Source organism: Periplaneta americana, chromosome 9, assembly GCF_040183065.1.
Source record: "Periplaneta americana isolate PAMFEO1 chromosome 9, P.americana_PAMFEO1_priV1, whole genome shotgun sequence".
NCBI lineage: Eukaryota > Metazoa > Arthropoda > Insecta > Blattodea > Blattidae > Periplaneta > Periplaneta americana.
Window position 1 is genome coordinate 175,027,120 of NC_091125.1, and position 17,118 is coordinate 175,044,237.

The 17,118-nt window shown below is 37.3% G+C and overlaps 1 protein-coding gene across 12 annotated transcripts in view; it reads right to left on the bottom strand.

The window, feature by feature from the left end:
* Positions 1–17,118, bottom strand: part of LOC138706753 (diacylglycerol kinase theta) — a 254,529-nt gene that overhangs the window by 77,961 nt on the left and 159,450 nt on the right. For 5 of the 12 annotated variants that reach the window (XM_069836402.1, XM_069836406.1, XM_069836401.1 and 2 more), the window contains exons 4-6: positions 15,564–15,784; positions 12,420–12,591; positions 6,028–6,135 (exon numbers count right to left, since the gene is read on the bottom strand). In XM_069836402.1, the coding sequence (XP_069692503.1) occupies positions 6,028–6,135; positions 12,420–12,591; positions 15,564–15,784 (501 nt within the window). The remainder of the gene's footprint in view (positions 1–6,027; positions 6,136–12,419; positions 12,592–15,563; positions 15,785–17,118) is intronic. The other 7 variants (XM_069836410.1, XM_069836412.1, XM_069836408.1 and 4 more) reach the window with 3 other exon arrangements.

Sequence of the window (17,118 nt, forward strand, 5' to 3'; positions counted from 1 at the left end):
TATTTTTTTGCCTTCCTCTTAGTCTCCGAATATAATCCATATATCTTAATGTCTCTATTATTTGACATCTTCTTCTGCCCCGAACTCTTCTCCCGTTCACCATTCCATCCCGTGCATCCTTCAGTAAGCAGTTTCTCTTCAGCCAGTGACCTAACCAATTCCTTTTTCTCTTTCTGATCAGTTTCAGCATCATTCTTTCTTCACCCACTCTTTCCAACACAGCTTCGTTTTGTATTCTGTCTATCCACTTCACATGCTCCATTCTTCTCCATATCCACATTTCAAATGGTTCTAGTCGCTTCTCTTCACTTCTTCGTAATGCCCATGTTTCTGCCCCATACAATGCCACACTCCACACAAAGCACTTCACTAGTCTCTTCCTTAGTTCTTTTTCTAGAGGTTCGCAGTAGATGCTCTTTTTCTATTAAAAGCTTTCTTAGCCATTGCTTTCCTCCTTTTGACTTCCTGGCAGCAGCTCATGTTACTGCTTATAGTACATCCCATGTATTTGAAGCTGTCCACTTGGTCTACTGTTTCATTTAGAATTCGCAAGTTTACCTTCTTTATTTTTCTTCTGACAACATGTCTTCGTCTTGTTTGCATTTATCTTCATCCATACTGCTCACAGCTGTCATTTACCTCCAGTAGCATATTCCTTAGTATCGGGATATGCTGCTGGAGCTGTGTTCTATGAATTATATGAGCAATTTTTATCTTCTTCTTTATCCCGTCACTGTCACTAAAATACTCTGAACGTAAAAACCAAAATGCTTCTAGTTACTGGCAGTGACAAATCAAGGAACATAGTGCAAAGCTACGTACACCGTATTAATCAGTTCTGCTTAATTTGAAAAGAGTGAAATGGACAAATACAGAAGTCATAGCTGGAAAAACAAATACTGTACGTAAATAATTTCGGCTCAAAAAATTAACAACAAAATTAATTACGGACCGAGTTAGGAAGAAGTGTCCAATTAGGATTGTTATTGTATCATAAAGGGAGGTACACTCTTCTTTTTAGGTTAGTCACTACCGTATCTCCAAAATTAGTGGCACTTTTGTCTTTGATCATGCTGATGTTGACGTAACAATGTAGCACTCACTGTTGATTGTCAGATTAAAGTCGGAAATCTCCCCTTTCAATGTCGATAAATTTTTACATAATACTCTAAAATGTTAACACTCGGTATAGAGTATTACAAGCATCTGCTCTGCGTACATGCAAGAGCTGTATGTACTACATTCTTAGGAAAAGGAAATCCAAATCTTTTAGCTGGATGAATGTGAACTTAGAGCTAGTCCGAAATTCAGAATTATCTTTTGTCCGACATGATTAAAATGTAAAATTAAAACAACTAAACAATGCATTTCTTTTAATCAGTATATACCAGACGTGGGCATTTAAAGAGATGAGCCGTACTACTCTGATTGCTGCAACACGCATCACCTGTTAACATAATATTCAGCGGTGGATCGCGTGAAGTATTGAAACACGGAACGTTAAGCAATTAACCGGGACAAAAAGATACACAGTTTTTTTAATGTTATTTTTATGAATGATGACAATGAAAGAAAACAAATTTTCCAAAACAAATGCAAACTATTTTACAAAAAGCTGAAACATAACTGTATTTCTAATTTAAACAATTACTGTAAAAACCTTATAAAATTATATAAAACGTATAATTCCACAACAGTTAAAATGTAATGCCATAATGTGAACCTATTTGTTCTGAAAGGGCATCAATCACTGATTTGCATCACTAGAAAATAAAATTAAGAAACTTTTGAAAAACAGATTAACAAAATATCAAGCACATTACTAAGAAATAGAAAAAACAACAATTAGGCTATGTTTAAACCTATTACTGTAGTTCTTTGTTGTTGTCAATTTACGTCAATTGACTCATGCCCTTAAAAGAAGGGAGTCATTTATTCTTCTTCGTCACGTAAATCAGCAAGTGTTTCAAAATTTGAAGTTATGTCAGACATTGCAATTGTGAGCTGATGGAATAAATTTTCGTCTGAAATGCGTGATCTTGATTTGGATTTTACAATGGCCAACTGAGAAAACAACTGTTCACAAGTATAGGTTGAGCCAAACATAGAAGCAATTTTCATAACAAAACTCCGAAGATGTGGATATTTTACTTTTGAACGTTGCTCTTCTTCACTGCTAGTAAAATTTTGTAGCATAATAAGCACCTAACACTTTCCCCTTCTTCGCAACAAAAGAATCCATTTTTCCATTCTTTGTGGAAGTAATATTTTTCGACTTTTTTACTTCAGGAGCTTCCTTAGAGAGAGAAATTTTTTTACTGAAATCCACCACTGACTGCCAGTACCTCAACCGGTCTGACAGGTACCCCGGTATGGTGAACAGCTAGGGGTGTGGAGGGAGGGAGATCACGTAGTTGTGTTCGACTCCGTGCGACATGTACTACTGATGCCCACGTCTGGTATATACATTATGAGCTTTAGGTAAGCAAATGATGGTACCGGTATGATTTTTATATATTTACTTGGCAACAAACTCTATGTAATTATAAACCTTTTTCCCCTTTCTCGACCCAGCAAGTTTTCCATGTGTATGAATGTGGTGTGTGTTTGTGAATCCTCAGAAGTCTCTATGTGCATGAACCACATTCTGCACCCACACATGAAGTATGCCTCAATGACGTACGTCCGAATGTTTAAATTTGAATCCAAGACGAAAGAAAATTTTAATAAACGAGAAGATTACACCTCACACAATTCAAATCATTCCTTACTCCATTAACGAAATTTGTGATACCTTACATGTAGTGATGATTTTTCCTCACACTTTGGGACGAAGTTAATAATCCATAGGATATTTTATATGGCACTACTTTGTACCACTGGCACCATCATCATCATCATCCGTGTCATATGTATACATGCCTGAAGAACACATCATGCTATACTAGGTACACTATTTCATTACTGGTATCGATACTCGATTTAAAGTTAAACAATTATGTAAAATAAAAGTTCGCAGCTATACTTTATATTAGTACACTATTTTTAAAGTATTTGTGTGGGAGAGCCACTGTTGTTTAGGATGATCTGTATTTAACTGAAAACAAGGGATTCATTAATTTCTTAATTCAGTTTCTGACAAAAGATGGTTTCTTGGACTATTTCCATTGCTACACATGTACTGTAGACTTGCCAGACGTCCCATATTATATGGGATTTCCCATATTTGGGAGGAAGAAAACGTATCTACTATGACGGTTGTATGGGACATTAAAAAATCCCGTATTTCGTCTTCTGATTTTTAAGCATTCCAAGCTCAAGTGCCTATGTAGAATATTTTCAATTTTGAATATAATCCATTTTGAATCTTGCGTACACTACTTTTAACACTTGAATATAATTAATTAATTAACTAGTGGACTTACTCGTGTTAATTATGTAAGTTTGTGCGACTTACAGCTGTTTCGGTGCTTCACACACCATTGTCAGAGCCTACTAGATCTCGGCGTCATCTCGAACTTCTCTGCCTGTTATGTGGGTGCGTTTGATTGTTGAAAGGTGTTGAAAAGTGGAGTCAAATAGTGTGTGTGTTGAAATTGATCTGTGTGTTGAGAATTTGATCAGGGTGTGTTTTAGTGTTTTAGTGTGATCAAATTCTCAACACACAGATCAATTTCAGTACACACACACTATTTGACTACACTTTTCAACACCTTTCAATAATCAAACGCACCCACATAACAGGCAGAGAAGTTCGAGATGATTCCGAGATCTAGTAGGCTCTGACGATGGTGTGTGAAGCACCGAAACAGCTGTAAGCCGCACAAACTTACATAATTAACACGAGTAAGTCCGCTAGTTAATTATTAATTTGAATATAAAATGGAACAATAGAAGAATTAAAACATGTTTGTGCGTGATAGAGAGTGAAATTCAAATTACATAGAATTATACTGTGACTTGCCGCAGTTTTTATGCCTTATTAAGAATGTTGTAATTTTTTACCAATGCTAAGAAAGGTTGTAAATCTGTGTGTTCTGTAGAAATCACAGATGACTGATTTTGTTATTTCATGTGTTCTATTTGACGTAATTTCCTATGACGGAAAGAAAATAGGCAAATAAATTTCACATTAAAATGTAATAATTTTTTATTACACACACTTGAGAACAAAAACTGTCTAGACCTACACAAAATTGAGGTCCTTCCTCAGAAATAAGTGAACTTTAACTCGTAGTATAAATAAATCTCTTGCATTAATTCGAATATAGACTCAGGTCATTTTTCAACCGATGCTTACAGAATCCTCTCTGACTGTAGCAGAAGTGCATAAGGAAAAAAAGAATATCTACAATCCTACCATTCCATATTACCTCCAAAAGTACCAGCTAGAAGAGCTTGAAGTAATCGGACTTCTGGTTGGACCAAGAGGTACCGCTACTCTCTCCATGAAAGATGTGTTTAAGAGGCTTGGAATACCTACATCTATTATTCCGATTGTAACTTTAGCTGCATTGAAAGGATCAATTGCTCTCCTGAAGCATCACCTATATTCGAAATGAAACCAAGTTCATTAGCATTCTTTACTTTTCTGTAACACTTGCCTCTCTCAAACTAGGTATATTTCCACCAATCACAAAATGTATTTGCAGCTATGTACTTGTAGGAGTTTCATTGTCAAAACAAAATTAATGGTTCACTGAACTTTTAAACATTTATATGGAGCGTATTCCGAATCTCACCGGTGAGCAATCTGATGGCATCACGCTGTTCCGAATTCCACTGATGACGTCATTGATGCTCCACCGGTGTCGCACTGGTGCCATCAACTTGTAGAGGTGGTGGCAATCTCCATCAGCCACCATCAGTGACTCTGATTGGTTCTTGTATAGGGTGGGAATTAGCAGACGAATGACATCGTGCACTGTTGTGTCATGGCGGTGTGTTCTGCTGTATTGTTTGTAATGAGCACAACGTACAAAAATATGTTAATGGCTTGTGCGCAAACATGTCAACGGACCCGTTATTACTACCAGTTCAAGAAATAAATTGTTTATGCTATCTTTTCTTTGAACGAGATGGCAGTACGAAAATTTCGCAAAATTTTGTTAGTGTAGCACAGACAACAACTTGTACAGTCGCCATGACAGCCATCGATTCTTCCAGAAGTTTTGTTCCTTATTTCGCTGCAACGTGACGTCATTGATGCCACCAGACCGGTGAGATTCGGAATACGCTGATGGTTAAGTACTCTTTGTCCCTTGTGGCAGCTCACGAATAGTGAGAAGATTTCTAAATTCTCAGTTTTCACTCCTACGTTCTCTCGATAGTAAAAATATTTAGTGTCCCTTATTGACATTTTGAAAATCTGGCAAGTCTACATGTACGGTACACAAAAAATCGCAGTTTTTCCAAAGTTGTGTCTACCTTCGTCCTCAGTTGAGGACATCCTGCTTGTTGGAATCGTTTTCCTGAAGTCGAACATAATATTATGTACTGTATATCCAACCTTCGTGTACAATAAAAAAAGTGCAAGCTAGATCTCAGAACAGTTTTTGAAGCTTAAAATTAAACTGAACTCCTCCTGGGCCACCTGCTGAATTCATTATTGCTTGCATGAATCTTCATGCCTTACCAACGAGTTGATGTGGTATGGTACAGGAAGTTTTATGTTGGTAGTCCCGGCCTGAAGCTTGTTAACACCTGATCTGATGTGCAGACATTTACGTAGATTTCGTTTACACTCATTATTAGTTACAGCGCTACTTCATTTTGCGTGCAGAGAAATCGAAACAATAATTTTACCTGTAGGCTTTATTAATCATGATGAAGCCCCATAACCTCAAACATACAAACAGTTGGGTGCAAGAGTGAAGCGGTTCATCGAGCACACGAGGAGCTGAGGAAGCACACCACACCCACGCCTGAGCAGTGTTTAGAGTGGGAACACCACGACACTCATGCAGCACGTCTTGTAACGCTAGCCAGCGCAATGCAACAAGGTATCATGGATGGGGAGTCATGTACCTCTCATGTAAGGAGGTGAGGTGTGGCAATTGCCCTTGCAGCTGCGAGGCAAAACAAGAGACAGTCGCTTCATGACAGCTGAAACTCGGCTCCCACTATCATCGCAGCCTGCAAAATGGCAAAATTCTGCAAAAGTTAAACTATAGTAACCAAGGGTAATGGTCTAGCAATCTAAATGCGGGGACAGATGCAGGGAACAGATATCTGGGAAAGCAAACAGATACATTCACAAATGTGGAAGCAATAACATGGCTTTGAAAACTTCAGTCATCGTGAACAAACCGAGGGTTTCTTCTGCCTCTGGGTCAATTTCTTCTATCTGTTATTGCCCATTGAGTTCAATTATTTTATAAGATTCTTTGTCTTTCATCTTTTTCCTATCATTTGTTATATCAAACAACGCAGCTTTCTTTAAAAATCTATTTTGAAGGAACATAACACTCATGATCTGTGTGTAAAACAATATGTTTACCTGTATTCATTTACGTATAGGAAAATTTGAAATTAAGTGAAAGAAACATTCGAACCGCAATAACTTTCTGGAGAAAAATTTTAAAAATAATTACAGAACTTATACTCTTCTTCTTCTTTCCTACTAGTATTACGATTCCCTGTCGAGTTAGAATCTATAATTTAAAGACAAAATGTGGCAAATTCACATTAACACACATATCAGAACAATTTACAATAAAGCAGAATAACATGGCATCATCTGGCGGTCATGTATTGAGGAATGAAGGAGACCCACGTAAAAAAAGATCATTGGGACAGCCTCAAGTTCGTTGACAGGTGCCCCAGCATCTCCAACATGTAAACAGCAACTGCTTGTAAGTGGGTCTCCCATAGGTATAGATGTAATTGTAACATATTGCAATGTTGGGAACCCTAATATTTGTCTCCGGGGTCTCATCCAGTTTCTGGATATCCCTGCCTTATTTTTCTTTTAACTGGTGAATCATGGTATGCAAGGGAATATTCCCTCAACATCGACAATGGAAGAATAATTCAGAATTGGTCGAATGGCGGTAGGGGAAAGTAGTACACCTGCTCAAATGCAGCAATTTCCAACTTTTAATCACGAGGACTTGAACCTAGGGCTTTGACGTGGAAAGCCAACAACTCTATATCTGAAGTATCCCACACCGTGAAATGCAAATGCAGGGTTATGCAACTCGAAAAGCAGCAAGTTTCGTTTTATAGCATTTTGAATGTAAATAATTGATTAAATGGCGATCTTACTCGTGTTAATTGTGTAAGCATGTGCGGCTTACAGCTGTTTCGGTGCTTCTTCACACCATCCTCAGAGCCTACTAGATCTCGGCGTCATCTCGAACTTCGCTGCCTGTTGTGTGGGTGCGTTCGATTGTTGAAGAGTGTTGAAATGTGGTGTCGAATAGTGTGTGTGTTCTGAAATTGATCTGTGTGTTGAGAATTTGATCAGGGTGTGTTTTAGTGTGTCTGTATATTTCATATTGTTCTAGTGTGTTGAGTTTTTGCTTTTGGGTTGTGTGTGTAGGATTTCCATGTCCGTTATTACTTTAATGTGTCCTTTGTATCGAGTTTGGAATGATCTGCCTGCCTGTCTGTCCAATGTAGAAACTGTCGCAACTATTGCATTTGAGTTTGTATACGCCTGTGTGGTCGTATTTATTTGTTTGTGTTGTTTGTGTGTTGAGATGTCTTTGTAGTGTGTTTTCTGTTCTGTACGCTATGTTGTATTTCTGTTTTCTGAATGAGGATGCGATCTTGTGTGTGTTTTTGTTTTCGTATGTTAGTGTGATATATTTCTTGTGTTCTTGTGTTTGTGTTGTTTTTGTGTTTGTTGAGTTTTTTGTTTTGTCTTCCTTATGATGTTGTCTATTATGTTTGGGTTGTAATCATTTTCTTGTGCTATGTATTTAATTGTGTTCACTTCTTCATTGTAGTGTTGTTGGCTCACGGGTATGTTGAGTAATCTGTGTACCATTGTCCTGAATGCAGCATGTTTGTGTTATGTGGGGTGATTAGATGTGTTGTGTATGTGTGAAGGATGGTGTGATGAAGCACCGAAACAGCTGTAAGCGGCACATGCTTACACAATTAACACGAGTAAGATCGCCATTTAATCAATTATTTATATTCAAGTGTTAAAAGTAGTGTACGAAAGATTCAACATGAATGTAAATGTCAAGATTTTAAATTCTGCGAGCTTTTTTGCGTTTTACATAATTCAGAGTTAGGTCAAACTAAACATTAAACTATTTCAGCTTCGAATTCAGATACAATGCATATAAGTTGCAAATTAACCTATTTTTACAATATACCAGTACTTCAACATTTTTTACATTTATACTTTTGCCAACATCATAAACTGCACAGTTTACTGTCATGATTTTACAGTAATTTTAAAATTGATTTAATGTTACACGTGTTATACTTACCTAATAGCATTTCTGTAGCATGTGATATGGGAGTGGCCATTAATACGTGTAATGAAATTATCAATGTTTTCTTTAGTGTAAATTATACTCCTGAATATGTAACAGAGCCAAAATTCTTCTGCTTTATTAAAATTGCTCTCTTCTGTAACTTGATTTATTGACCACCAGCAGAATTACCTCAGAGAATGTTCCATACAGTAAAAGAAAGCATAATAAGCATTACGTTCTAAAATTAGAGGCAACACACGGCTAGTATTCAGCTCTCCTAGCAGTGACTAATGTAAGCTGGTAGTATGAGATGGAGTGTTGCCTGATATGTGTTATCTGTAAGTTATAAGTAATAATCTCGGTCATACTCTATATACAGTGATTGTAATAATGAGACTTTTATCTGAAACATCCTAAGCAAATGTTTAGCAAATACAAACACAAATTCATTAAAGTACCGGTACAGATTACAAGTGATAAAAATGCTAAATAATGCCATAAAGCATTATAAGAAGCATTTAGGAGTTGAGCATCATGATCCAAAAGACCATCAATTATTGGGGTTGCTTGAGATATAGCTGTTCCTTCTTTTCTGATAAATATGCTGTCTACTGCAATAGCTGAATCCCCTTGTAATCTGGTCGGAAAATTTACTACCGGTATGTAAATCAAATTGAAAGATGCTAGCAATGGATTTAGTTGATTTTTCCTATTGTTTTGTGTTACATAATCGACATTGATGTCTCCGCAAATAATGCATTCACGTTTCAGTTTCTTAAGTATTCCAGCGTCTTTTCCAATAAATGAATAAAATTTTCGTAGTCTCCAGATGGTGCTCTATATAGACATATAATGAAATTATATGTTTCATTTTCTAATTCAACAGCACAAATTTCCAAATCCCTGTCTTTGCAAAAATGTGAAAGATCAATATTTCTGAAATTAAGGTCAGGTCTGAGAAATACACTCACGCCTCCATCCTCAAGAGTTTGTTTGCAGTAACTAGCACCCAATTTATATTCTTCCAGTGAGAGAGACAATATTTCCTGTTGTTTCATAGCTGTTCGGTAATACAAAGCACATTCGTATTCACTTCGGACCAAGATGTATAATTTTCTTAAGAACAAAATTTGCAAAGCATAGCATTTTTTGCTTTAAAAATTTTTGTAGTTGGCAATAAAATTTATAATACTTGCAGGTTGAATTCAATCCCATTGAAGATTTCTTATTACCGGTATTATATTATTATTATTATTATTATTATTATTATTATTATTATTATTATTATTATTATTATTATTATTATTTTTATTATTACTATTATTATTATTACAATTTTGTTATTTTGGAAAGAGTAGAATGTTAGAATTGACATGATTATTAACCCCAGAAACGCAACTATCTCAACATGAACTACCTATGTTTAAGTACTTATGTACCACTTTTAATAAAAAAGATCTTACTGAACATGAGTGATGAAGTTGGTGTGAGTTCTTTCCCTCTGTATTTCTTTATTAATATGAGTGACTGATCAAACTCACACAGTTTTAATTTTTCTACTCATGTCTGTGATCCAAATGATGAGCATGACAGCTGTTATTGCAGTGCACAAGTTGAGCTTGCACATAGCATTCGAGGAAGCCAGAGCGCCACTTTCAAGTGTCCACCCAGTCACTACAGTGGGTTTGTCAGGAATGGAATGGATGACAATGGAATTTTTTTCATAGTGACACTGTCATCACAAATTACTAGACTGTAATACCCAGAAATTAATATGAAATACAGTCAGCCTGGGTGGCGCAGTGGTAGAGTGCTGGCCTTCTATGTCCGAGGTTGGGTTCGATCCCGGCCCAGGTCGATGGCATTTAATTGTGCTTAAATGCTACAGGCTCATGTCAGTAGATTTACTGGCATGTAAAAGAACTCCTGAGGGAAAAAATTCCAGCACACCAACGATGCTGATATAACCCCAGCAGTTGTGAGCATTGCTAAATAAAATATAATTTTTTTGTGCGAGATCGTGCGTATTTGCTTGGTTTCTGCACAAAACCAATCCGCGGAAAGTCTAAAATTCCACATTCAGTATTCCCAACCTAACAAACGTAACAATTTCCCTCTTCTTACCGCTTAAGTGACATATTGATTTTACTACTTTAGGCTTTTAACATATTATTTTTAGAGACGTTCAATATAGTAATAATTATAAATTGGAAACTTACCACTGCAATTTCACCTAAATTGCACTGTTAATTATTGTTTTTAAATATTTGCAAAAATTAAGTAAACTCTACAACTCCACTAAAGTTACTGCATTCGTGATGCAAGTAACATTAAGGAAGCCGTGAAAAAATCAACAAGCTTCCAGACTCATCATAGACTGGGGGAAAAAAAGACAGACGTATATCACAGCCTGCTGGAGTATAGTAAACACAGAAAACATTTTAAAGCAACAATGTTGAAGATAGATATTTTTGTTTTGCAAATTTGCCGTCATTGAACAGAAACCAAGATGGAGATTTCATTGCAACTAATTAGAAATTCCTCTTTCAGGTATGTAATAAACGATCTTCGCACAAAATAATGTACGATACACGAGCGGTATGTTTTCTTTCAATTCTCGGAAATTAAAAAAGCTCAAGTACGTTTCGCTTTTTCAAACTTTTCCTCGAACATGAAAACTTCAGCATACCGCTCTTGTAACGCATATTACTATCATTTTATATGAAATGTAGTCCTATAAAACATCAAAATAACATTAATAGCTTAAAAATCAGATTTAATGTGCATCACCACTGAAAATGTACAAAGTATTCCCAACATAAAAGATAGTGACAAGCATTGTTTTCATAATGGACGTAGATTCTTAATTTTTTCTCGCACTAATTAGTACAGTAACATTATATCTTGCAGATGAAATCTTGTAGTGTTTATTGCTGCTTCTGCTCTATCAATCGGTTTGAAAAGTAGACAATGTGTCTGAGAAAAATTAAAAATATACAAAAATATTTCGAGTGTAAGTCTGACGAGAAGCATTAATGATACCGAATTCCTTGCTTTATAGCAATGTTAGACTTTCCTTCCTAAGTTCTCCGACAAAGTCAGAGCTTCCACATGAAGAATGTCGGGAGTAGGTGGGATGCTACCATAAGTGCACATTTGGAGTCTCAGTACGACTAAAAAAAATGCATCAAATGAGAGAAAGAATCCCAGTAGAAACTAGTCAGTTTCCAGTGGGAGCAACCATGCACTGTAGCAGCATATCGCCACTTTAAAAGGAGAATAATTTCTCGTGCAACTATAGTAGTGAGGTAGGAGAGACCATTCACAGAAACTATACATATCACAGCTGAAGCCTAACTCGAAACATAAAAATGAACGCAACAGAAGATGACACATGCGTGGAAAGATGGACACACAGACAGACAGCAATGCACGTGTGAATCGAAGCATGCACGTTGGCCTATCTGTGGAGTCACTGCTGCTGATCAGATGAGTTATGTACTGACTGTCCGCCGCAGTAGCCACAGTGATCTGCCTGCCTGCCTGCCTGCCTGCCTGCCTCGTTTTATTTTATTGCTGTTTATTAGGTAGGCATCATTATCCGGTAATCAAGACATCATCTAACAGAACAATGAGTAATCAATACAGCGATTACTGCAACAGTGATAATCACATCTAATTAATTAACATGGAGATTGAATTCAAGAAATGCGTTAAATGTTAAACACGAACATATGGGATACGAATAAAGTATTTTTCATTACTTGTACAACTTATTCGCGTGAAAAACAATTAAGAACGTTTTCTTTGTAATAAGCCAAAAATAGTATACTTCAAAGGAACCAACTTTGACGGTACATGTCCAGACATAGTATTTGTATAACATTCAAACAAATGAAAAGAATTGTGTTACAAAATCACTGTGGCCACTTCTATTTAATAAGATGTTACGCCATCTAGATGTTAGATGAAGGCAACACTTACGGCACGAATACTCACGGGACATCGTCTCTTTTCGCCGGACCTGCACCCCAATGATGGCCTCCATGGGCACCTCAGTACGAGGTATGCTGACGGCATGGGGGGGCAGGTAGATAGGCTCCAAGTTTCCGAACGTGCAATCTCCTGTGATCTGCTTGTGGCACACCGCGTGGGACTGCAACAGCAAGTCATGCCCATGTTACCTCTGCGGCATACTTCCTCAGTTGGATTTACTTCACTTAGTAATCTTACAGGTCCTATTTTCTCGTTTGTGTTTGGTCAAGGGTTTAACCCAGGAGGGGTCACTATTGTTTGGGTGATCGCATGCTGTGACTAGCGCAGCATTGTATTTTTCCTGTTACAAGTTTTGAGAGATGTGAAATATTGAGCTGAAGTGAGAACATGTCGATGGCTCAGAACGAGACTGTTACAACTCAAAAAATTCACTTTTTGAGTTATTACCATCATTTGAACACTTGAATTGAGAACTATGCTATGTGAAAATGTTAAAACTCTAAAAATTTCCTAGTGGGACATAAATGCACATTGTTGTGCCATGATTCTCTGATTTGCCATATAGAATGGAACACTTTAAATGGCTCTACTGAAAAATGTCTATTTTTGAGTTGTAACAGTCTCATTCTGCAAATTAAGCTTTCAGGAATAACTCCCTGTAAAGTTAATTTGAATAATTTCGAGGGAAAAATTGTTCCGGGGCCGGGTATCGAACCCGGGACCTTTGGTTAAACGTACCAACGCTCTCCCACTGAGCTACCCGGGAACTCTACCCAACACCGATCCAATTTTTCCCTCTATATCCACAGACCTCAAAGTTGGCTGACAACCGTCAAGCAACCAACATTTGAGTGCACACTAACTCTGTGTGACTTTAAATTGTGGATATAGAGGGAAAAATTGGATCGGTGTCGGGTAGAGTTCCCGGGTAGCTCAGTGGGAGAGCGTTGGTACGTTTAACCAAAGGTCCCGGGTTCGATACCCGGCCGCGGAAAAATTTTTCCCTCGAAATTATTCAGTCTCGTTCTGAGCCATCGATGTGCTTTCTTAAGACTCGGGGCTTTCTTTTGATATTTCACAGTATATAGTTTTTAGGAAAAGAACTCCCATACCTGCTTTAATACTTTCGAGTCCTATTACGTTGAACTGGTACCCTGTTAAGTAGACAAGGATGGGAAAAATTATTCTCTATTTAAATGGCTTTAATGTAAACTTGCAGTTTTGTTAATACACCCTTCTGGTATGATGCCCTCGATATTAAGTACCAAACATGAAAATTAATTTAAGAATAGCTAAAATCATTTAAATGAAATTGATACCTGAATGAACAGTCAGATATGTATTCAGAGTAAAATCTCGAGATATCTCGCCTAACAACATTTTACATTATTATTATTATTATTATTATTATTATTATTATTATTATTATTATTATTATTATTATTATTATTAATACTAAACAAATGACAAGTACCCAGTTTACACATCTTGTCAAATTGCATTCAAGTAAAAGCCCACGTAATGGAACTCTATTTTTTAAACATGGTGATGGGGATACCAGACTAAGTACCTGTATGTTTCAAATTATGTTACTGTGTCTATAGCTGCATAAAAACAATTTTATCTTAGTGACGTAATGTACTATTTATCGAACTGTTAACAAATGTGAGAAATGGCTCATTACTTCCCATGTGAATTAATGGTAGGCATATATTAGATAGGTACCATTATTTCATTCTGTGAAAAAAAATTTTTGATTAGAAACAAACATTTCATATTTTATGTCCGATCACTAACTAGTAACAAATGAATTTTCACATCATGCTAGGGCTTTAAACAATTCATTATGGCTAACTAATACCGGCACTCTATATGAGAAGGAAAATAATTATTATAATAGGCTACCGTCATTTCCCATAACTATGGTCCTGGAACACAACTATGGTCCATGATACAACCATTCAAATTTTGTACTCCACAGTACTTCGTTTATCTATATTTTTGCTGTACTGCAGTATGAAGTCAAGTCACTGCAGCTATCTGCGGATGGTCTATGTTACTTCTACAATTTCTACCTATCTCACTCTAGGCAACAACCATACACCTTTTGATGGAGAAGTAAGAGCCATATGCATTGCTGTGAAACACCTGTTGTGCAGGTCCTTCCCATTTCCAAACATTGTCCTCCTCAGTGACTCAAAAGCAGCGATATCTGCAATTGGAAACTACTTACTACAACCACCTAATGATGACATTCAACAATGCAGAGAAGACATCAAGAAACTAAATAAAATTGTACATCTGCAATGGATACCTTCTCCCTGCGGTATTGCCGGGAATGAAGCAGCAGACTTTCTAGCAAAGAAAGGAACAACTATTCCTCTTTCATATTCTAACATGCTGCCATTCCATAGAGCATCTACAAATATAAGCAGTCGAGTGAGACAATGTTTCCATAAGAGTTTGGAGGAACAAATTAAAGATAAACACTGGAAGGACGCACTAAACTCCACCCTCTCCGAATGGCCCAGAAGAGAAGCTGTTGCGACGTTCATGACTGTCTGGCTAATCACCTCCACCGCCTGGGTGTATTATCCAGCCCCCACTGCATGCTCTGTTGATGTTCCGACACCATGGACTCAAACCACATTAAGACTTGTCCAGCTCTTTCATCTGTCAGCTTTGTGGATAGGTACTGGGAGGCCAGAGACAGAATGCAGCAGTGCTGCAATCCTCTCCTTCATAGTTTCACTTGCACAATGTTCACTTTATTTCGTTTTCTTTCCTTTTAGTTTTTATCGCCATTGTACGGCCAATGACTCTAGTCAAGTGCCACTGCATTGGAAAAAAAAAACTTCTTACAATTTTCTTTGAACGGTTGTATCGTGGACCATAGTTGTGTTCCAGGACCATAGTCATGGTACTCTATGACGGTACTAGACTAGGATAAAACGTATATTACACGTGGCTAGAAGCCACATCTCATTCACAAATAATGGTCAATTTAAGCTACTTATAAGATAAACAACTACGGTATTCTAATTTTCCTCAATGTCGTAGTTTACTGTAAGTTAAGCACAGAAAGGAAAGGAAATGCTTCGGCTCACACATGACTAACTCGCCACTTCTTACCGTCATGCCACACCACTCGCAACGGAATCCTGCCAAGCACTCGGCCGACCAGCAGTTCTTCTTGCACACGGCGCATTTCGAGTTGTTGGGGAGGTTGCCTTCGCGCCAATGATGCTGGTGGTGCACTAGTGACAGTTCCTTGCCTGGCAGGTACGTCGCGTTCTCCTTGCAGTCAGCTACCGCAAAATCCTGGCAATCTGCGTGTACGAAGTACTCACAAACTGTAACGAAAGGCAGACAATCAAGCTCATAGCATTAGATGTTAATATAAACCGAAATGGATCAATCAATCAACCAACCAACCAACCAATCAATCAATCAATCAATCAATCAATCAATCAAAGGACATTATGGAGCATATCGACTCCATGTTGATTTCACAAAACGCTTCCATTCTGTTCTGTCTTTTGCTAGTTCCTCCCAGTTGGTAATTCCCATTTCCATGCATTCCTTCTGAATTTCATCTTTCCATCTACTTAGAGGTCTTCACAGTGGCCATGTGTTGTTAAAGGTGTTCAACAAATTCCACAATTTGGGACATCTGGCCGAAATCTACGGCTCACCACTAGGATCCAGAATAAAAAGCAGAGGTTAAATGAAAAATATAATATGATTGTGGAGAGAATACGGAACAATGATATATTTAAAAATAAAGTACAATTTGATTTCGGAGTAATGAAATGAAGTGAAAAAAAAAATTACATAGTATTATACAAGTGATTGTGTAAAATGGATAATGAATCTCTCAATACCATTAGACATATTTTGTTAATGTCCTCATTGGAAAATTTAAGAGAAAGGAGAATGGTTTTGGTTAACTTAAATGAAGTTCCCCTAGCGCCAAAAAGAAGTCCTTTCACTTCCCATGTATTAATATTCATTTTGTACCTCTCACTGAAGTGAGGAATACATGGGTTGTAAATAGACTTCTTTTCATTGTTAACGTTATTGGCTTGTTGATCATCCTTCTCAAAACGGACAGTGGGGTCAAGAATGAGGCTTCTTTGATTCCGGCGATCAATGGCTATAATGTCCGCTCTTCTCGTTGACCCATTCTCAGCCAAGCAGTGCACTTCTTCGTAAACCTCCCACTTTGCCTTCCAAAGAGTGGTTGCGATGGAGCTTCTCACTTTATGGTGGCGATTGTTCCTCAGTAGTTCTCTTTTAGGGCAATAACCCAAAACATGCCCAAGGGTTTCTACTTCGCTGCATCCTGGATGACGACAGTTTTGATCTTGAAAGGAACAACCTGGCACCAATCGTACTGCTGCAATGTTTGTGGACATCTTTATGGCATTGGTCCACTCTGAGGATGATATCCCTCTTCTATTACTAATCCATTACATTCGTTTTGCGCTGCTGGAGTCATCCATACATATAACATGTCCTGCTCAATTCAATCTTCTGGTCCGTATTACATCTAAAATTGACGGCTGATTATAAAGTTTGTGAATATCATTATTATGTCGAATTTTCTACTTGTTTTCAAGTGGGTCAAAAATTGGACCAAAAACTTTCCTCAACACTTTGTTTTCAAAAATCATTAATTTGTGTT